Source organism: Nelumbo nucifera, chromosome 1 (genome assembly GCF_055504915.1).
Source record: "Nelumbo nucifera cultivar China Antique chromosome 1, China Antique-T2T, whole genome shotgun sequence".
Taxonomy (NCBI): domain Eukaryota; kingdom Viridiplantae; phylum Streptophyta; class Magnoliopsida; order Proteales; family Nelumbonaceae; genus Nelumbo; species Nelumbo nucifera.
The window spans coordinates 85,931,075-85,953,500 of NC_142649.1; the positions used below are offsets into that span (position 1 = coordinate 85,931,075).

The window sequence follows — 22,426 nt, forward strand, 5'->3', positions numbered from 1 at the left end:
TGTAGAATCAAGACTAGGACCCAAACAAAGACGCCCCACCCAAAATCTACAATAAGATTAGATAGAGAGCAAAAGGAAGGACATAAAGCTAGCTCCAACAAGGAGATATGCCTCTTCCTATGGTGCTCCACACCATAGAAGATAATATAAGCTGCCAAAGGACCAATCTGAGCTAATATTGTTAGACAATTTTGTATGCCCTTAGCTTCAATCAAAATGATGTACATTATGAGTTTATTGTAAATGAATAAAAGTACATATTTGATTCATGTTCCCTTTGTATGTTTCTGTGTAATACCCTTAAACTAGACACTTAATGAGACTCGTGTTAGTTTACAATGTTCACAGCCAGTGGATCGGTCTGGGGAGACCTATCCTGATAAGGCTGACACTGATGTGCCACCAAGTCGGTTGGGGTGGCCTGTCTCAGCTACCAGGGTGAGACCCCAGGCACATGTAGTGTAGGATCAATTGAATCTTTGAACCAGACCAGATTTCCAGTATTGCCCTGGACCTTGGAGATTAATGGACAAAACTAGAAAGTTACACCCGACCCCTAGACTCGATTATGATACTGCACTAGGTATCGGATTGGGTTGTCTTTGATGTACCAATCAGTGAGATCCTTAGCGGGGGTCAAAACCTAGGTATGTTGGAACAGTCTGAGAATTCATTTGAGTGTGTGATCATAGTGACAGGATCAGCCCCTTTGTCGGACAAAAGTAATGATCGGGGATGCACTCTCTCAGATGGAAACCAAGACTGCCGGCAGCCGATTTCAATCGTTGAGATTTGTTTTGCAAAATATATTTTATATGAGATATAAAAGTATATATATTATGGTTTCTAAAATGTTTGCAAAATGTTTTAATTCCCGGGATCCATATAAGTAAAGAGTGCAACATTGTTCCTTGCAGCCGAGGGAGAGGTCATCTCTTGCCGGGCAGTGTAGGATCATTATGGGCTGAGAGGTTGAGTGTAAGAACATTGAGGATAATACCTGATGGGCTAATCTTGCATCTGCCCACAGTCCCTAGGTGTTACAAGGTGGCTTGATCCAGGGACCACTTAGGGTAAGTGTAGGGCCCATAGAGCCCATTTGATGGGTTTCAAGGGGTGCACTGTCCATAAACAGTGTATTCGGCCAGGCCTTGTAACAAAGGCTGGGCTGAACCTATGTGGTTGATGTGTAGATCAATGCTTGGGTCCCATGCCATACAAGGAAGCCCAACTGGGCAGCAGTTAGGAAGGCTAAGTGAGCAATGGACCTTAATGAGCCTAAAGCCCATTTCGAAATGGGCTATTTAATTAGTTAAATATGGGGCGAATTCTGAGATGGATTAGCAGATAGGATAGGGTCTTAACCCTATCCACTCAGAGAGTCTAGATCAAGATTAGGAGAAGGCTGATCCAATATGCAGATAAGATAAGGGCTTATCCTTATCACCTAAAGGGATGTCTGATCCAAATATGATTTGGATCAGCAACTCCTAATTGGATTAGGAAGGGGCGGCAGCTTTTAGAAGACAGATATTCACATCCTCTCTAGTGTTGAAATCACAGAAGAAAGAATCAAGCAACCCTACAGAATTCTTTCTTGCCGCCTACCTTAAAAGTTCGATCTCCAGTTCAATGGGAGAAGTCAATATTTGATCTTGATATCAGTTTTTTGTGAAAGAACTAATAGGAAGCTGTGCTCACGTGCCATCCTACTATTTCTTGCGAAGGACTAGGTTCTTGGAGAAGAACTCTGCTGATTCTGCTCCATCCTGCACTGCGCCATCTTTAGTGGGAGCAGTCTTTGGATCCTTCCTTGGACGTGAACACCTCCATTGGGAGATATTACTTCTCCGCATCAGGTATAATTCTCTCCTACTGCTTTTGTTTGGATCTGGTTCAGTTTATGGTTCAAGATTGATTCTTAAAAATATGATTTTTTAAATAGGGAATTCAATTCCCAGTTGAAATGGAGAGAAAATTATTTGAAATTTGCCCACCTTATTCCGCAAGATTTTGGCGTCCATATGATATATCTCTCATCCCTTTAAATATTGCCCAAATTTGACTCACCATTTTATCGATGTAGAGCTCTAATCAAATTTGTCGAGATTAAAGTAAATATTTGACTGTATTCACCTCTGCTTGATGCGCTTTTTTTTTTTTTTTTGGAGGGGGGGGGGTGGTTGGAGACTAGAGCAAATCACTCAATCACTGTCTTGCCTTGCTCTCTCAGATCGTCATCTACCTTGTTTGGTTTATCGTCTTGTATCAAATATTCGTGAGACCTGTACTTAATTAGCTTAACCTTTCTTTTTTGTGCTCGTAATGAAAGCAACCATGTGAAACTTGATATCCATGCGGAAGTCGTCGTTGGGTTAAATATATATGGATACACAGAAGTGCTTTATTGAAGTTACAAATAAAACGATCATAGCTAGCATATTAATTTTTGTATGCATTTTATCGTCCTTCATTCTCAAACGTATTCAATTAGAAAACCTTAGCAAAATATATAGTGAATTCTGCAAGGATTATAGGTATAATAAGTATAGACAGAAAAATTGAATCACATTTGTTGCACATTTCTGGGCCAAGGTCTTTCCACTTCTATCCTTACTGCAAATTAATTTTGGTAGCAATAACATTACATCTTATATATGCTTTTTTTTGTAAGAATTGTGTTCTCAATTGAGTTTTAAACTGTTCTAAAAAACTGGGACGTTGAAGACATTCTATTATTAGGCATAGATCAGACGGTTGGTATTATTGGTAAGGTTTCAATGTTTTTTGAGTTGTCCGGTTGATAAGTCTGGTCTATAAATAGAGAATTGGTGTAGGATTTCGATTGGTTTAACTGTAATGGGGTGGGCCCAAATTGCTTTTTTTTTTTTTATGGATGAACAATCCGGACCGTTGATTTCTTGGGTTGTCCTAGGATCACCTCTTGTCACCTATACATAGAGATACCTATGGTGTAGGGTTTCCTATTAGCTTCTGATGTAGGCGCATGTGGCAAGGCCAGGATGGCACCACGTGGCAATGGCCGGATTCAATCTTAGCCATCCACTGCTAACAACCTCCAACTGATCCCAGGGTGAGTTCAAGTATAAGTAAGGGTGTCCCTCTCTTGATAAGGACACTTAGCTCATTCCTGTTCTTCAGTTCTCTTGTTCTTGAGTGACCTCGTCTGTGCTCTCTTGTCACAATCCCTTTTGTTTATTTGACTAACTTGACCATGGGCAACTCCGCCCCTAAGATAATACCCGGGGCCTCGGATACATCAGCTCCCAGACACATCAGCCCTTGGCTAAGAAAGCACATTTACTTTGTTGCCCTCAGCCCATTCTTAGCAGCAACAGTTTTAAAAACTGACCAAGAGACCGAATGATTTTTTTCCTTGGGGTTGTAGGTCACCAGTTTGACCATCATCGTCAAACAAGTTAGACCATGCCAAAAGTTCAACTGCCCAAATCAAATGGGTCAATAGTTGAATTTTAGGCTGTGTTTGGTTGCAGTGACACTGCAAATGATTTGAGTGTAAATTCTGATCTATTTTTATTTTGAATTTTAGTATATTTCGTTTGACTGTAGTACAAATGGAATAAATTAAGATGCGAAGCCGAATAAAGTAAAACCCAAAACAAAATTAAACAAGAATTTATATTTTTTTCATTTACACTTCCAGGCATTTATATTAATACAAATAAAGTTACACTGCAACCAAAGGCAGCCTTACGGAGTGAAGTGATTGTTAGTTGTTACTTGTTAGTTAGGAGTCCCACTCGTCAAAATTTGTCTATAGAAGCAAGCAAATGGTCTAATTTGGATGTTACTTGTGCAATGCATTGATTTGCCTTGTTATAAGTGTATTTGTGTGAAACGTAAGTATTACAGTCAGGAATACAGTGTATCTATGTGAAACAAAAGTTTCAAAAATCATAATACCCTTTTTATAGTATTCAACCTTAAAACATCTTTCTTCCAAAACATCTTAAACCTTAAGGTTCAATTTGGAAGGAGTACAAATGCAAAACATCTCAAACCCGTTCCAAATCCGACTAATTTTTCCTCTCAACTTCCCAAACCCATCCCACTTGTTAAACCCTTGGACCAAACGTTTTCTACTATAAAAAATTCTTAATGCTTATAGTGTGACTTGAACCCGGATCAATTAATGATAGTATCAAATCTCTTAACACTACTCTAAGCCACTAAATACATGTATATGATTAACAATTCCAACTAAAAATTAAACGAAATAATATTTAAAATTAGCATTATATAACTAAATAAAATAAACAATCTATCAAATCCAAATCTACACATCAAATGTTGATTTTAATCCCAAGAAATTTATACAAATAAAATATTAATAATTGGATAATTATCTTAATGCTTAAAATTTATAAATTTGTGCATGATATATAATATAATAGATTCATATTTATGCATCCCAGGTATTGTGTATTGGATACCCTAAAGTCAAAATCCAAACCCTATAAGGTTTTGATAAACAAATCCTATTAAGGTCGGTACAGGTCAGATACCCGAAAATTCCCACAAAATTGCCATCCCCACAAGAAACGGTCATTCCCTCAAATAGAGGAATGTCATTCCAATTTCAGCAAGAATGAGAATTGAATTCCAATTCCACCCAACGAAACAGTTAGAATCAAAATAACCCATTCCAAATCCCTATTCCCGCGAACCAAACGGGGCCTATAATTGTTGATTCCTTCCGTTATTTTTACAAGAGTCGACGAATGATATTAGGTCTACATTTCTGTCATCATATGGTATTTCTCTTAATCCCACTCTATATATTATATATAGGAGGGGTTCGGAATAATGGCTAAAACAGTAGTTCAGAACTCCGTCCATTGCTTCCCTCAACTTTCTCATCAAAAGTTTTTTGCTTGCAGATATACCAACTTCAACTTGTACTGTAGGCATGAATCTTATTATACTCATCCTAACTTTCTTGTTCCCCCTATGTTGCAAGAAGAATGAAGAAATTAATCAATGGGAAATCTTGGTCCTGGTGAAAGATGGATACCGCACTCCCATCCAAGTTTCAGTCTCATCCTTGGCTGATGAATCATCCATGGCCAAGTTTCAATCTCCTGTTCAAGAATCCAGTTATCGCATAAAGCCACAAGGAATATGGAGTTCCTGCTGGTATAAGCTTGGGGGCCAGAATACTGATGAACATCACCAACAACAAGAACAACAGCAGGACGCATCAATACAGCTGAAGTTAGGGCCTAAAGGAGGGAGTCTAGAGATGAAAGGCCTCCCCAAGACCATCCTCAAGGCCTGGGTCTTTGCCATCATAATGCTCTCGCTTATTGCATTAACATTGGTGTATGACAACAGAAGGAAAGAAATACCAATTACAGCTGAGGAAGTCGTACATTTTTGTTAACTTTAAGATGGGGAGGGAAAATGTGTTCTCCAGGTGAATATCAGAACTTCTATGAGTGCTTTAAATCGTGTCTCATCCATTGAACTTCCCGAAATTAAACCAAATCCAATTCAAGAAACCCACGTTGCTGGCTTCATCGATACAACAATCTTAAGATAAAGAGAAATCAAACCCACATGATTCCTGTAAGTGGCTTTTGAATTGAGATATATGTAAAGCGATGGGTATCTCAGTTTCTGATCATAATAAGATTTTGCAAGTATAGGCTGATGTAGATCTATGTTGTGTTCTTAGCTGATCAACCCAGTTTCAGAAACAGACAACCTTTGCTCAGACGGTTAGATGTCGTCGGTGGAAAAGCTTTGCTCAAAAGTCAAAATGGAGATGGGTTTATTGGGTTTCTCTTCCATCGAATTAATGTTTCTCTTTATTTTGATGATGTTTTAATGTTTTTAAATTTCTGAAAATAATGAAGAAATATAGGTCCCTTGCACCTTGGTTAAGTTGTTTCAAACGGGTTTTCCTACTCACTTTTCTTAGATGGTCTTGCTTATTTCTGCCATGTGGAATGGAGGAATGATGTGGCACATTCAGATCCCTTCACATCAACATGGTCTAGACTCTAGACCAGTGACAGAGCCAGAAGTTATCTCTTGGAAGGGCCAACTTAAACAAGAAAATAAGGAGTAGAAGAGGTAGGGTGTGGAGGGATACGGGGTGAGAAGGTTCAGTTTTACATTCTTTTCTTTTTTGTTTTTTTTTGGTGTGTGTGTGTGGGGGGGGGGGAGGCAAGGACCCACTTTATTACATTTTTGACCTTGTATCTACTTAATAACTATATAAATATTAGTTTTGGGAGGCCAAAGATCCCCCACCAATAAACTTGGCTCCGCCCATGGTCTAGACTCACCATGTCAGCCCTGTAGACCGAGTACTGCAGGAGAAAACAAGTTCAAGGAAGAAGAAGAAATATAAACTAAACATGGAAGTAATGAAGATATTTGATTTGAAATCATTTTCAGTTAAAATTTTGGATAAATTACAAAGACCACCTATATATAATGGGATTAGTGACAAATATCCCATGTACTTTCATTTGCAAGAGTGACCCCTTAGAATTTTTATCTTGCCACAAAGACCTCGTTAGGGTCTGTGTGAATTTTAGAAAAGATTCTTTTTTGGCTGTTTAAAGATTTTTAAATCCCAAAACTAGCCTTTTTACCATTTGCTTGGACAATTTTATCCCTTTCATTTACACTTTAATAACCCAACAATTTCTAAAAATGTTGGTTCTCATATAGTTTAATAGGTTCTTCTCCGATGACGACGATAACAATATCTTCTTCTCTGACATGGCATAAAAGATGTGAATGCTTTTTTTAATATCGCCAGAACTTTTCTATATCTGATGATGATGCATCCACCAACTCATACCGATGTGATAGTGGCAACAACTTGGGCAAAGAGTGATGTAGAGTTCTCGTCAAATGGTTCTCCAACGGTAAGTTAGTGTAGGTTAGGATTTAGGAGAAAATGGGAGAATGGGCAAGGAATAGACAAAAGGGGGAATGGCTTTGCCCATTTTCGTCATTTTGAAAATGTCATTTCGTGTCCTTTAAATGATTAAGAGGGCATTTTGGTAATTTAACGCCTTTCATCATCTGATTTACCAATTAAGGGTCTTTGTCTTTGTCTCAAATGAAAATACAGGGACATATGTCAGTGACCCCTAGTATTGAGGATCTTTTAATTTAACCCAAAAAAAATTAGGGTCGAGAATCTAAATTTGTTTCAACTTTCAATAAGAGAACCGAGTCAAAAGTTCCTGACAATGGGAAATTCCAATTTCCGACTGTTTACATGGACTTTCTTATGGGTCCACTAGTGTGCACTATAGCTGAGTTGACCTGAGTCATCCGACCTCTTCGAACTCGGTATTTTTGGGTTGGTTCCAGAGAATTTCCTAGATACTACTCGAACTACATCTCTGTTTATACATGGGCAGTGTTTGAAATTCCATACCGTCATTGATCCAGGCAGGTAGTTGAACTAGCCGATTATCATACATCTGACTGCATCCTTTTATTTATTTGATTTGGTCAATAGGCTAACCACCCGGTTGAATTAGAAAACTTGCCTCTTGTCCAGCTTTCTGGGTACGTTCTGACTTTTGGGCTAAAACATTGGTTACGGGTAGGGGTAAAAATGGATCGGATCAACCGAAGTCCCGTTCTATATTCTCGGATTTAAATAGCTCCATTTCATTTTTTGAATCAGAATCCAATCAGAAATCAGATCAAGTTTGGACTACCATTATCCAATCCGATATATATGTTATCTATTTATAAAATTATATAACACGTATATGTTATTGATTTATTTATAAACATATGATTTACATTGCATTTTTGTAAATTTGTTATATTATTTATTTTTTATAAAAAAATATGTATATATATGATCAAAATAGTTGAAAAGATATTTATATTTTTTGTTTTTCTTTAATTAAATTGTGGTTTTATTTTTTTATAATTTATTTATTTTTTTAATCAAATCAGATTGGATCAGATTCAACTATCTCATCATATTCGAATTCAAATCCATGTTTATGAGATCCGATCGATTTTTATATCAAAATGGGTCTACAATTAATAGTGTCAAATCAGATTCGAATATACCCCGATTCAAATCCGATCCAATTCATTTGCATCCCTAGTTACGAGGACCTACTAGCTCAGTCAGAGTCCTCACCGAGTTTGCCAAGTGATATTACCTCCAATGCTTGAAAACTTGTGACTCTTACATTGGATCAATTGCAGGTAGGTGATGGATGGATGGGCTTGATTAAGGTTTTGAATCCTGGCCCACCTCCAGATGTACCAAAACGACTACATCAGCACCCCAAACTAGATATAATGGTTAGATGTGATGGCTACAAATTTAGATGTGCAAGTGATTCATGGCCTATCGAAGAGATCACCAATCAACGCTGACCCATCCATCAGACTCAGAGATTAGCCACCTTCCCCTTTTAGATGTAGATTGAATACGACGTTAAACTGCAGGCCCACCAGCCATGAACCAATGACTTGGTCAAGAAAGATCTACCATCGTTAGGTTAATGTTGGTTGGTGTCGTGTGTTGCAACTGCTGTTTGGTCCTTTGGCTGTGTTTGGTTGTTATTTGCATTGAAATTAAAATACAGAAAATTACAGTCCCATTGTAGTTTTCTGAATTCCACTGCAGACCTATAAACATTCAAAATGTCAAATACCCCTACTCTATGCATCAATGTCCGTTCATGAATTGGCATCAATTCCAAACTGGCACCTACTCCAACTGTACTTTGGGCCTAAAAATTCTGACCCTGGGCTGAACCGTCATTCTCCCAATAAAATAAAGTAAAACCCAAAACAAAATTAAAACAGAATTTACAATCTATTCATTTGCATTCCCATGAATTTGTACTAGTGCAAATAAAATTGCACTGCAACCAAACACTGCATCTGTATTTCGTATTTTGTATTATTTTGCATGTACTTGTACATACTTGCATATGTACTCTTTAAAAACTGATACTTTGTTTCTTTGGATTTTGAATGAAATCCTTTTTACAGATGGATTTCTCCCTATCCTTCCGTCTCTTGGACAACTTTGTGAGGAAGCCTTCGTGCGCGCATTCATTCGTGTGTTGCATGTCAATGTCCGGTAAGACAACCAGATAAATTGACTCATTCCCTAGATAATTGACTCATTCCCTTCTAGAAATCATTGTCAGAAACTCTTCGCTAACACCTAGTCGTATTTATTAATAATGGTAGAAATCCTTCATTTGTAGAGAAAAGCAGTTCCAGCATTCAATTTGCTCTTTTCAAATTTTCATGGAGATTGAATGAATTCATCATGTGCTTTTGCAAGAACAACACTCTGCCCTTGTTTTCTTCCTTGTCTAAACAAGTATAAACACTGACAACATATTCAAATTTGGGTCCATAGAGGTGAGATGCACAGGCTGCCTTGAACATTATGAGCTGCAACTCATCTGTTTCAATCAAAAGAAAAAGGTCCATTAGTTTACTATGAAGGAATGTGAATAGATAGATATTCATGGTCTAATGCTAAAATTGACAAACCTTAGAGCAATATTGAACATCAACATGACGTGGACAAGTAATCCTAGTTATGGCATGAACTACATTGCTTGTAGAACATTGAAAAGAAAGGAAATTTAATAAACAAAGAAGAATGAAACCTCTGGTAGAAATTCTGAAATGGCTACAGGCTGTGGCTGACTGGTTGGGGTATATGTACGTATAAAGGAATCAGAGTTGAAAATCTAGTGCAATATAGTAGCCAGATCCTAGCTCAATTTAATAGCAGGATCATCTAGATGTTTTGTCAGAAGAATCAATGAACCAAAAACCACCAAAACCAGCCAGCTCATGATGGGAAAATCAGAACTGGGCCTTTCCTGCTCGAATCAAGGATGGTTCTAGAATCTTTTGCATTCAAGGCTTCTTATTTTTAAGTGGTTTAGTATGCTGAACTTTCTTCTTTCCAAAAGATCTCAACCAGAATGTTAGTGTTCATTGCCAGTTCATCTGTTAGTGATCTGTTGCTGATTCACATGTTCTACATAGCTTTTTACTTGAGGATAAGGCTTAACATGTAAGTAACAACATAACAATTACCAATAACTATAAAAATTGAAACCACTAATAGATAATAATGTCCGTACTAATAGTATAAATCATGATATTCTAAATATTATAATATGCAATTACTGTATGGAAAAAGGGTCAATTACTTGGTCTTATAGTAAAATCTCATACTGACAAATGTAAGAAAGTGGGTTTGACGTTTGAGTCTGGAGCAGCAACTTTGCAACCAAAAAAAACAAATACCAAAGTTAGGTCCATATACAATCCACCCTCCAAACACCCCTGTTATCCAGGGCAAACAATGGGTGATGGTCCTTTTAATTACTAAAGATAGTACACTAGTAATTACTCAAAATAGAGTTTAAGACATCTGTAATTAAAAATTAACACATTTTCTCTATTGGTAAGGCCACCTTCACTGGTAAAGAGTGGCTGATAAAGTGTTATTCAACTTGTCACCATTGTCATAGTTGTTGCTTTTCATTTTCTTTTATTTTTTAAATATGGTTGCTCGTGTGATCTGACATCTGATTAAGAATATAATAAGTCAATAAAATTGAAATTATCCAATCAATTCATTAAGAGTTTAAGATTTCTCAAAAAAAAATCATTAAGGATTTAAAAAAAACAATAAAGGTTATTAGACAAACATCAAATCAATAAAACATTATCACTACCACATATTGAACCATAAATATCAGTTCATAAGAAGGTACCAGATTGCATTTTGGAAATAAGGGTGCTTTTACTGAAGTGGCGTGTTGACCACCATTTGCAACGTAGATTCCACGATGTTCTGGACTTTCCCTCCAAAAATGCTCTAGGGATAACAGTGACAGAAGCAGAATACCCTTGCTTATCTCCACCATTTTCCCCACATATTGATAAACGATCTTCTTCATATTGTGAGAGGTTAAGGAAACAAGATGCAAGTTCCCCCCATACATCACATCCTGGAAAGGTTGCATCAATATGTGAAGCTATCATCTCCAATAGTGTTTCAAGACCATAATCCCCTGTAAATACCAGAAACAACTCAACAAGTGAGTTAAGAGAATGCCATGTAACAAAGCTCCATGGTAAAATATTAATTCATACAACAATCACACAACTCACCAAAGAATAAAAAACACAAAAGCAACTAAAGTAAAAAAAAAAAAAAAAGAAAGAAAGAAAGAAAAATAAAACACAGTATGGTTACATTAGTAGTCTCACAAGCTATATAGTGAAGCAAAAGGATGGCTGCTATTCAGTTCCTTTAGTAACATCAGTCATGTTAATTGCAGAATGCAGCTTTGCAGCAAGCATGAAGGGAAAATTTTTCTCCCATTTACAGAGGAACACTTTATACTCCCTGCCCTCAACACCATATTCTTATTTTTTTGGAGGGCTTAAATTTTAATGGAGAAAGAGAGCATCAACAGCCCAAGATGACCAAAGAAAAACACTTTTGTCCTATTAAAAACGACCAAAGATTAGCATACTCAAAAAGCAGTGGACATTAAAATTTCTGAGATGATTAACCAAATGATACTAACGCCCAATTAAACTGACTTAGCATCTGGGTTGTTCTACTAATAATATCAGAAACCACCATTTATTCACTTGTTATGACCATCCATATGGGCAGATTTCTGTACTAGGTAATCCAAGATGTCTCCCAGAGATGGTATTAAAAGGATTAAGAACTACTTACATGTTCTGAGGACTCATATAAAGGTGCAGGCATCTCATCTTGAGGAAAAAGGCATAGTCAAACCCTAAAGCTCCCTTCTCCAGGCTCATCTGCCTCAACTAGGCTTTTATCTTTCAGAAATATTGTTAGTAGGCCATCTTCATAATGGAATTCCAAACATCATCAAATGCCATTAATAAATGACCAAAGATCATCCAACGGAGGCCAGGGGGAAGGGCTCAAGAGCAAGGCTAAGTAACTTTAGTTCTCAATATGAATATGGGACTGTTGTAAGATGTTTCAGAATTTCTATAATCTGGGCTTATGTTTACAGTAAAATCTTCTAATATTTAATTATATTGAGGATTATTAAGTGCATGCATGAGGCTAATATGAGTCTACATCCATATTAATGTGGAAGTACACAAGAGCTACATGGTATGGAGAATTAAAGTTCCACATTTTGTTGGACATAAGAGCCATATTGTATCAGACCTGAATGCGATGCAAGAATACTTCCATTCTCATCTATTATTACTCCCCCCAACACCAGATGGCATCAGGGTGCCCATACTGCTCCCATCAAAATTTTATTTCCCCCGTCCTCTACAAGGAGGCGGGGCTTGTCCACTCTTTAATAATTTTTAGTTTTTAAGAAGAAAATGCAACTGCCCCCAATTTCTGAGTCATCACATGTAATGTCTGAGAATAATTCCACTGTCCTCACCCACCTATGGTAATGGTTTCAATCAACACCTCTATACTCCTTTCTTTTTGCACCCAAGCTAACAGGTGATAGTGATGAAAGACAAGTTTGCCTCCTATGGTAATGGTTTCAATCAACGCCTCCAAGCATATGCCTTTTAAAACACTGGGAAAGACAAGTTTGATCTTCAGTGAGTTTTGATTTGTCTTGAGAAATCAAAGCCTGATCAGTAAATAACTAAACTTTCTAACATCACAAGAGATTTTTGTCGCAAAGATAAACAAATTCTTAGCAATCAAATAAAAAGAAAAGAAAAATTATGGACTTAAGGCCGCAAATGGATTGGATTTAATCTAATTTGAATTTGAACTTGATTAGTTTAAGTTGGATTCAGATACCCATTTAGCCATAACTGGGACAAATCGGATGTGAAAGTATGGTACGTTTATTAATCGGACCAAATTCAGATATTGCTTGATCCAATCAGATTATATATCAATATATAAAATATTATTTTGAGTACTAAAGTTCCTTCAAATTAAGTTGGATTTGGGATTTAGATAAACTTATTTTTTTCAATTCAAGGCATATTGTTTGCTTTGTATTTAATTTTATAAATTTATGCTATTTTTATAGATTTACTGATATTTGTAATCAAATAGGATTCAAATTGTATATCCAGATATGTAAGTGAATTGAATTTGAAACCATGTTTTACATATCCATTCAAAATCATATCAAATTCTGAATCAGATCAGATTCAGATATACACCCATTGAAATTCAATCCAATCCATTCGCAACCCTAGAAATAAGTGTTGCTATATATAAAAGACCTAAGCAGTACACGATTCACCAAAGAACTTGACAAATAGGTATTTTCCTTTATACTACTAGAAGTCAGAACCATATCCAACTTCAAGTTTCAGGGTCCAGTACAAACCATTTCTATGCATGGTGATGAGCCTTGTTAATGACTGGCTACATGTTGGATCCTTCTTTAAGATTTCCTCGTAGCAAGTTGAAAGTACGCTAGAGTTCTTGCTATCAAAACATTCCAGAAGACTAGCCTTTAATCTGCAGAACATGGTAACCTTTTAAGTAAGAAAGATTAAGGCCCTATAATATTTATTTCCAGTGGCATGGCAAGTTTCATGAATAATTTATAGTGACAATAACATTTAATGAAATACTGCACGTAATTCATACAAGTTTTCGACAACACAAAAAAAGAGAGAATTACTATAAATTAGAAGTATGAAAAAAAAAGAACAGATTTCCTCCAGCAAAACAGAATACTAGTAAAATTGAGAAACATAAGAATGTATTGAAGTACTGGGCAAGGATTGCTTCAGAGTTGAAATAACACCATAAAGGTATGATATATCTTTACTATATGATGTTGATACAGTGATTCTTTCCTTGGCCTCACATCCAGACCACCAATATTTTAGTCCCTTTTGTTGAGAGAAAGTTAACTAATTGTATTAAAATCTAAAAAAAAAAAAGTACATGAGATGACGTAGTACAAGAAACAACTCAGGAATTACAAAGGTAGAGTTCTGTTATGAAATAATGCATCCCCAAGAGCACCAGAATTGGCTAGTTTGTCTGCTGTAGAGTTCAGCATCCTAGGAATCCAGAGCAGTTTAACAGTCAAAGAATCCTGATGATCTCTAGCCTCACTCAGAAAGTGAGACGGTCTCCATTGTCCCTTTCCCCAAGACGCTTCATAGTGTTAACAGAATCTCCTTTGATGACTAGAGCAGTCAACCTTTTTTCTCTTGCTATTTGGAGCCCTGTAAGCACAGCTAGGACCTCAGCCCTAGTGGAGTCAGCATTCACAATAGGACCACTGAAAGCCCACCAAATGTTACCATTCCTTTCTCTAAACACACCACCAATACCACATATCCCAGGATTTCCCAGAGCACATCCATAGAAGTTTACGGTCCTCTTCCTCTTCCCTTTCAATGCAGAAGTTAAGAACTCTTGAGTGACTAGGGAAGGGAGACAAGATTGCCACCACATTCAGCTGAAGCTCATTCAAAGAAACTCCTATAAACTCCAAAGATCTCAGGACCCAAAGATTGCACATAAAAGTCGTGTGAGAGATCAAATCACTAAGAGATCTAGATTTGTTTTCAAAAATTTGATTGTTTCTTTCTTCCCACACACCCCACACCACTGCTTGAGCCACCATAGACCAATAGGTTTTCCCCCTTTTACGATCTCTACCTTGCCATTGCCAAATAAACTCCTCAATGAGCTTGGGAGAAGCCCAACTACAAGAATAAGTGGATCCAGATCTTAATTGTCTCTGAACATTGAAGAAGGAGATGTTCAGCAGATTCACCACTACTAAGGCATAGGGTAGGGAGCTGACATGTGGGGAAATGTACAACCTTCCTTCGTTCTTTTTCTAGAGGTCACAAGTGTTTATTTTCTAAAAACAAGCCTTCCACACGAAAAAAAAAAAAAAAGAAACTCTAGGAGGAATTTGAGAGCACTAAACCTTCTTAAAGGGGAAGCTTTTATTTGATAAATTTGTGGTATTTTATTAATCAGAAAATAAAAAAGGTGTACCATCAGCCTAAAAGGAGGCACAAGATGCTACCTCCCCTTAGAGCTAAGCAGTTAAGTACACACTCTGTCCTGAATTACAATTATAAGGTAGCCCAGAACAGATCACCCCTTGATACCCCTTGTTTAGCCAAAGAGTCAGCCATGGCATTTGCCGATCTGCTGACCCACTGAAAACTAACTGACATATTCCTTGTAAGCCGATGAACTTTCTTCAGAAGATCCCAGTAACACCAGTGTGCAGCTTCTGGGTTTGACTGCCAGCCCTCGCCACCTCGGAGTCCCCTTCAACTATCAGGTTCTCCACTCCAAGCTGGCTAGCAACTATCAGCCCTTGTAGAGTCACCAATTCCCACTGGTCCTGAGGATGATATTATGTTGCTATCCTTATTTCTCAGCATCCCTCCTATACCCAAGGGCCCTGGATTACCTTGACTACTTCTGTCAAAATTCATTTTTACCACACCTTCCGGGGGAGATTTCCGTTCAGGCAAAATATTGTTCTTGTCATGATACACTCCTGTTTTGATCATAATTCACAAAAAAAGAACTTGAGTAGAATTAGGGTTTCCCTATTCAGGGTGTATAAGTATGCACTATGTCTGCTAAAACCCATTAATTATATTCCTTAGAGGAAATACCCTTTGATTTTGATTTTATATGAAAGAGCTACTTTATAAGGATTAAACCCAATAGCAGGTATAAGCAGTCCCAGCAGCTTGGATTCTTAGTGGGTTATACCCATGAGTTGTCCCCACAATTGGTAGATAGGTCACAGGACCCACACACAATTGAGCACCTTTAATATTTTAACAGTGGGCTCCACTAAATGGGACCCACTATTTGATAGTGGACATGACCCACTTTGATATTTTAAATTTAATTATTTTAACAATGGGCCCACTGATGGGTGGGACCCACTATGATGACTTGATAGTGAGTATGGCCCACCTTAATATTTTAAACTTGAGTATTTTTAATAGTGGGCTCCGCTGAATGGGTGGGACCCACTTTAATGTTTTAAACTTGAATATTTTAATAGTGGGCCACTATGATGACTTAATAGTGGGATATGGCCCACTTTGACATTTTAGACTAGAATATTTTAACAGTGGGCCCTGCTGACGAGTGGGACCCACTAGGTTGATTTGATAGTGGGCGTAGCCCACTTTAATGTTTTATACTGAATATTTGGGCCTCACTGACAGGTGGGAGCCACTAGGTTGATTTAACAGTGGGCATAACCCACTTTAATGTTTTAAACTTAAATATTTTAACAGTGGGCCCCGCTGACAGGTGGGATCCACTAGGTTGATTTGATAGTGGATGTGGCCCACATTAATGTTTTAAACTTAAATATTTTAACAGTGGGCCCCGCTGATAGGTGGGACCCATTAAGTTGATTTGATAGTGGGCATGGCCCACTTTAATGTTTTAAACTTGAGTATTTTAACAGTGGAGCCCGCTGACAGGTGGGACCCACAAGGTTGGTTTGATAGTGGGTGTGGCCCTCTTTAATGTTTTTATACTGAATATTTTAACGGTGGGCCCCGCTGACAGGTGGGACACACTAGGCTGGTTTGATAGTAGGTGTGGCCCACTTTGATATTCTGAAGTAAAAAAAATCCACAGTGGTCCCACTTATAGGTGAGACCCACTGCTAATTTGGTAGTGGGACCTACTATGCTGAATGGGACCCCACTAAATCATGTTATCTAAAACCTGTTATGACAATAGATGGTCCATTGTCGACCATCTTTTGAGGTGGATAAGATCCACCAAATGTGACAATGGGTCCCCCAATTATGAGTGGGACCCATCAAAACAGAATTATGTATCTGTCATAACAGTAGAGTATATCCTTTTGAGGTGGATGAGACCCACTGAATATATTATGCTACATATTGACTTTAATTTGTTTTTGTTTACAGATGTCAATACATTTGTTGAAATACTTGACAACCCATTAATCACAGTGAGCCCCAAGCATGACTTTTTGTTTTCCTTCTTTTGTTTTTATCTGCTGTAATACTGGGCAGTCCACTGAAAGTTCTGCTCTTCTGAGGTCGATAAAATCCACCAAACCAAACAGTGGGTCCCGAGTACTAGTTTTACTTATAATCTGTTGTAACCGAACATGACAGTGATTCCCAAGTGTTTAATTTTTTTTTATTTATCTGTTTTAACATTTCTTTTGTGGTGGATAGAATCCACCGGATATACATATATATAATTTGAATAAGCTTTTGAGTTCTAACAGAACTCTAGAGAGAGAGAGAGAAGATAAGGATTGAAATAGATAAAATTTTAAAGAGATAGAAAGATTTATACCTGTGTAAGCCTATCCTTACACATCATCAGCCGAACTTCAAATCTCCTCTATTTCTTCTCTTCCTCTCTCTTCTCTCTTTTTTCTCTTTCTTTCTTATCTCGTTCTCTTCTCCCTTCTCTCTATCTGCCGCCCAATTTTCTTCTCCTCTCCCCCTTATATAGAGGAGACAGTTATGGGGTAGGAAAGTTAGAGCAACCACCCCACTCTTCATACGTGGGGTTGTTGCTTAACTCCCCCCATAACCAGAATAAGTTTAATTTATGTGAAGTGGGCCAGCTGTCAAATCTGGCCCCTCAAGCCTTATTTATTTTTTTTTTACATTATATATTTTTAGCCCTAAACAACTCCTTGACCTCAGCCAGGCTTCTTTTCTTTTCTTGGAAAATTCTTGCATCCCTTTCTTCCCAAATTGTCCACAAACTAGCTGCTCTCATGCACATACACATTAAACTCCAACTTTCTGTCAACTGCCCTAATGTCACGGGGGTAGTTCTACAGCGGAAGAAACCCGTGTGGCGTCTTGGCCAAGGCAGGCCAGGACAAGCCTTTATGCGCTTAGAGGCTAGGAGTTGCCCGATGGGATGGCTCCACCAAAGTCAGTAGCACTGGATCATGACCTCAAGTCCAATGGCCGGGGCACTCTCCTGGCTCAGACTGGTCCATGGAAGGCGCCGCTTACGTGCTAAAGGGGGACAACCATAATGGAAGGCGACCATGTGCCGAAGAGGTGACTTGGCACCGATGTGAAGGGTCTCCTGTATGCCGATGATGACAGGCACCTGTGTGCCATGATGATAGGCAACCGCTTGGGCCGGAACACACCCGTGCGCTAGGGGCAACGAGATAGCTCAATTAGCTTGGGCAAGGGGCTGGCGAGGTGAAGGGACATGCTTGAGCCAGGCCCGCATGCCAAGCCTCCCTTGAGTATCGGTAGCGCAGTGCCGATCCAACACCGTCCCCATGAGCAAGTGTGCACCCATGAGGAACCCTGGTAGCCATGCTAGCCGTTAACCAGGGCCGCCCCGCAAGGGGATGGAGGTCTAAGAGTGCCAAGGTTAGGCACCCAAGGAGGTCGACCACCCCTCCTCAAAGAGTACGTTAAGCTTTTGGTGGTCTGCCTGAAGATGACATCAGTTCTCCCAAAAATCTTACAGGCGAAAATGACGAGCATGTCCCTAACGTAAGCCTGCCAAGCGTAGGCAAGGCTAAGCCTGCTTTGAACCGTAACAGGCTCCCCCACTCAATTCATTGTCGCCCTCGACAATGACTCCTTCCGTGAATGGGCGTTTGAGTCCCGCGCCATCCACTCTTCAGCCAGTTCTAGGGCTCGCCTGGCCAACCCGGGTCTTGCCTATGTTGGTGTCCATTTATGGGGACGGAACCATTTCACCATGCCGGCCTGCCTGGACTTCACCCCCAGTGTCGAGGTTACTCAAACCGCGCAATGGCTATGCCGTTGAACTATGAAAGAAGGGCCCTCGAAGAAATGTGTGTGGTGCTTCGCGGAGGTCCGTCCTATGTATCATCTTACCTCAAGGCTCAACCGTCTTCTTGGTAGTTTTTCAGTGATGCTACCGAACACGTTGATAGGTCTACTCCTCATGTTGGCGATGACCTGGGTACCCTTTCACCATGCTGGCCTGCAGACTTCACCTCGCCGATTCGGGTTACTCAAACCTAGCCATGGCTTATGCTCTCTGGGCCCTCGAAACTACGCTTCGCCTCGCCGACTCGGGCTACATCTTCACTCCGAGGGGGCCCCACTACTGCTGCCTCAAGGAGACCTGACCGCTTCAAACGCGAGTGTGGCAACTTTTACCCATGAGTGGTCGAACATGCACTCGCCTTGTGATAAGCTTCTGCTGCTGCAAGTGTTCAACCTGAAAACTGAGCATGTCCACCTGAAACTTTGCCGGTGTAGGGCCGCCATGCTCCAACGGCTAGCGTAACCACATTCCTAACAAGGCTCACGCGTCTGCCCCCGCATGAGGACAACAACCAATGCGTTTGCAACCGCAAGGGAAGCTGTTTTAGGGTCATTGGAATGGGAACGCGAACATTGAATGGCCTCTTGATAGGCCTGATAAACAATCTGCTCGATCCTGGGTGGAAGTGCTTAGGGACCGCACCCCACAAAATGCTGCTTGTCGAAATGACCGCTTCAACTGGCTCTGGGCTAATCTGCTGAAAACCAACTGTTGTTGCAATTAGCCAACTTGCTCTGATACCAACTGTCATGGGGGTAGTTCTACAGCGGAAGAAACCCGTGCGGCGTCCTGGCCAAGGCAGGCCAGGACAAGCCTTTATGCGCTTAGAGGCTAGGAGTTGCCCGATGGGATGGCTCCACCAAAGTCAGTAGCACTGGATCATGACCTCAAGTCCAATGGTCGGGGCACTCTCCTGGCTCAGACCGGTCCATGGGAGGCGCCGCTTACGTGCTAAAGGGGGACAACCATAATGGAAGGCGACCATGCGCCGAAGAGGTGACTTGGCACCGATGTGAAGGGTCTCCTGTATGTCGATGATGACAGGCACCTGTGTGCCATGATGATAGGCAACCGCTTGGGCCGGAACACACCCGTGCGCTAGGGGCAACGGGATAGCTCAATCAGCTTGGGCAAGGGGCTAGCGAGGTGAAGGGACATGCTTGAGCCAGGCCCGCATGCCAAGCCTCCCTTGAGTATCGGTAGCGCAGTGCCGGTCCAACACTGTCCCCATGAGCAAGTGTGCACCCATGAGGAACCCTGGTAGCCATGCTAGCCGTTAACCAGGGCCGCCCCGCAAGGGGATGGAGGTCTAAGAGTGCCAAGGTTAGGCACCCAAGGAGGTCAACCACCCCTCCTCAAAGAGTACGTTAAGCTTTTGGTGGTCTGCCTGAAGATGACATCAGTTCTCCCAAAAATCTTATAGGCGAAAATGACGGGCATGTCCCTAACGTAAGCCTGCCAAGCGTAGGCAAGGCTAAGCCTGCTTTGAACCGTAACACTAAGGCATGTGGTTCAAAAAGCAACTTTACTTCAGAGGGCAAGTTCCACCTGCACCCAAATAGCACTAAAAACTAATTCCAAATATTAGCAACAAAAGAACAAGATATCAACAAATGGTAACAGTCCTCACTCTGCACTTTACACAAAATACACCAGTTTGGGGATAAACACCAATAAGGTCTCTTCCTTTGCAAGTTTTCCAAAGTATTGATCTTACCATAAAAGGTTTCTCAACAGAAAACAGTTATTTTAGGAGGAATTGACCTTGGGTAGATTTATTTTATTGGGAAAACCCATGAGGAAGGGATAACCGGGGGATAGGAACCTTGAAATAGGTTTCTTTTCGAGGAGGGAAATTGAATAGTGGGAAGGAAAACGATCTTCTAATGGTTCAGAGCCCACCCAAATATCTTCCCAAAAGATGATAGAACTTCCAGAACAAACAGCATACCTTACAAACCTGACAAATTAAGGGAGAGTGCCAAAAATTACCTTCCAAGGTGTTGTGAGCAAGGCCCTTTGACATACCCCAACATCCCAACCAGATTCAAAACAGCCATGAATACTTTTTACCACTTCATGGCATAACCTCTCCCTTTCCAAGGGTCACCTCCAAAGCCAATTGCCTAGAACAACTTCATTCTTACTCACTATATTTCCTACCCCTAGGCCCCCTTCTTTTTTTTTTTTTGATCAATAACACTTTCATTAATTCATCAATAGAAGATTTACAAAAGGAAGACAAACACGCTTATCTTCCAAGAGCAACAAAGAACCTCAAGAAAAGGAAAAAAGAAAGAGAAAAGAAAGAAAACACACTAAAGTTACAGCTTGGCCCAAAAAAGTGAATCCCTTTCTGCCCCTTGTTTAGCTAAACCGTCAGCTAGGGAATTAGCCGATCTTTTAACCCAACGTATCTTAAGCCCCCTTCTTTTTTACATCGACTCACCACTTCCCACATGATTAAATCATCTTTTTTCTCTGTGATAAGAAGTCTCTCATCAATTTTTATAACCTCTTAACCTCCCCATTGGCATGTTGGCTAGTGTTACCTTAACCAAGGTTACTCTACCCCCCAAGGATATATAGTTTCTCTTCCAAGCTGCCAACCTTTGTTCAAACTTTTCCACCACAGGGTTCCAAAACCTTTGGTTTAGCACCTTGGGGAACTCCTAAGTAGGATAAAGGCCATTGTGACCAAGTGTAGCTTGGGCATGTTGCTAAACGGCAACTAGTGTGAATAAGAACAGAGATAAAGGATCCCCTTGTCTTAGGCACCATGTATCCTCAAACCCACACTTCCTTTGCACCTCTAACAGAAAGCTCCAATCCACTACATCATGGGCCTTTTCAAGGTCTAGTTTACAAACAAAACCTTGATGCTTTGATCTCTTCATCTACTCCACACATTCAATTGCCATTAAAATCCGATCAATTATTTGTCCCCCCTAAACAAAGGCTACTTGACCTTGACTAATGAAGGACGGAAGCACCTTTTTAATCCTCAAAGATAGGACCTTAGCCAAAATAATTTTAAACATACTAGTCACTAGTCTAATAGGTCTAAAATCCTTTAGCTGTTTGGCTTCTTTCTTCTTTGGAATCAGGGCTAGAAAATAGTGTTGATCTGCAACTTATAACTGAATTATCCTCAAATTCTCTGAAAACCTCAAGCAAATCTTCTCTGATTATAATCCAACAATATGGAAAGAGAAAGCCATAGTAAACCCATCTGACCCTGGTGCTTTAGATCTGCCCATTGAGAATACAACTTGCCTAATTTCCTACTTGAAATTCCTTTCCAACCAAAATTTGCTTTCTTCAGAAAGATCCCTCTAGTTCCACTCTAGTATCTAGTGGCCTCCTTAGAATGGATTTGAAGTGATCAATAAAACAAATGGTTATCTCCTCTTGAGACTCATAAAGTATTGAGATTGAACAAGTCAAAATAGCAAATGGTTGGTGGATGTACCTTCCACAAGGAACCACCGTCGGTGTCATTGGTAGATGTCACCAGTTCTACAAAAATGAGGTGAGAGTTCCCAAAGGTGTCAACAC

At 39.7% G+C, this 22,426-nt stretch overlaps 1 protein-coding gene across 2 annotated transcripts in view; it reads right to left on the reverse strand.

Annotated features, from left to right (window-relative positions):
* Positions 1–8,855: 8,855 nt before the first annotated feature.
* LOC104599522 (TAF RNA polymerase I subunit A) overlaps positions 8,856–22,426 on the reverse strand; it is a 47,691-nt gene continuing 34,120 nt past the window's right edge. For both annotated transcript variants that reach the window (XM_010262096.3, XM_088887296.1), the window contains 3 exons: positions 13,410–13,543; positions 10,803–11,102; positions 8,856–9,467 (listed from right to left, as the gene is read on the reverse strand). In XM_010262096.3, the coding sequence (XP_010260398.1) occupies positions 9,283–9,467; positions 10,803–11,102; positions 13,410–13,543 (619 nt within the window). In that variant the 3' untranslated portion in view covers positions 8,856–9,282. The remainder of the gene's footprint in view (positions 9,468–10,802; positions 11,103–13,409; positions 13,544–22,426) is intronic.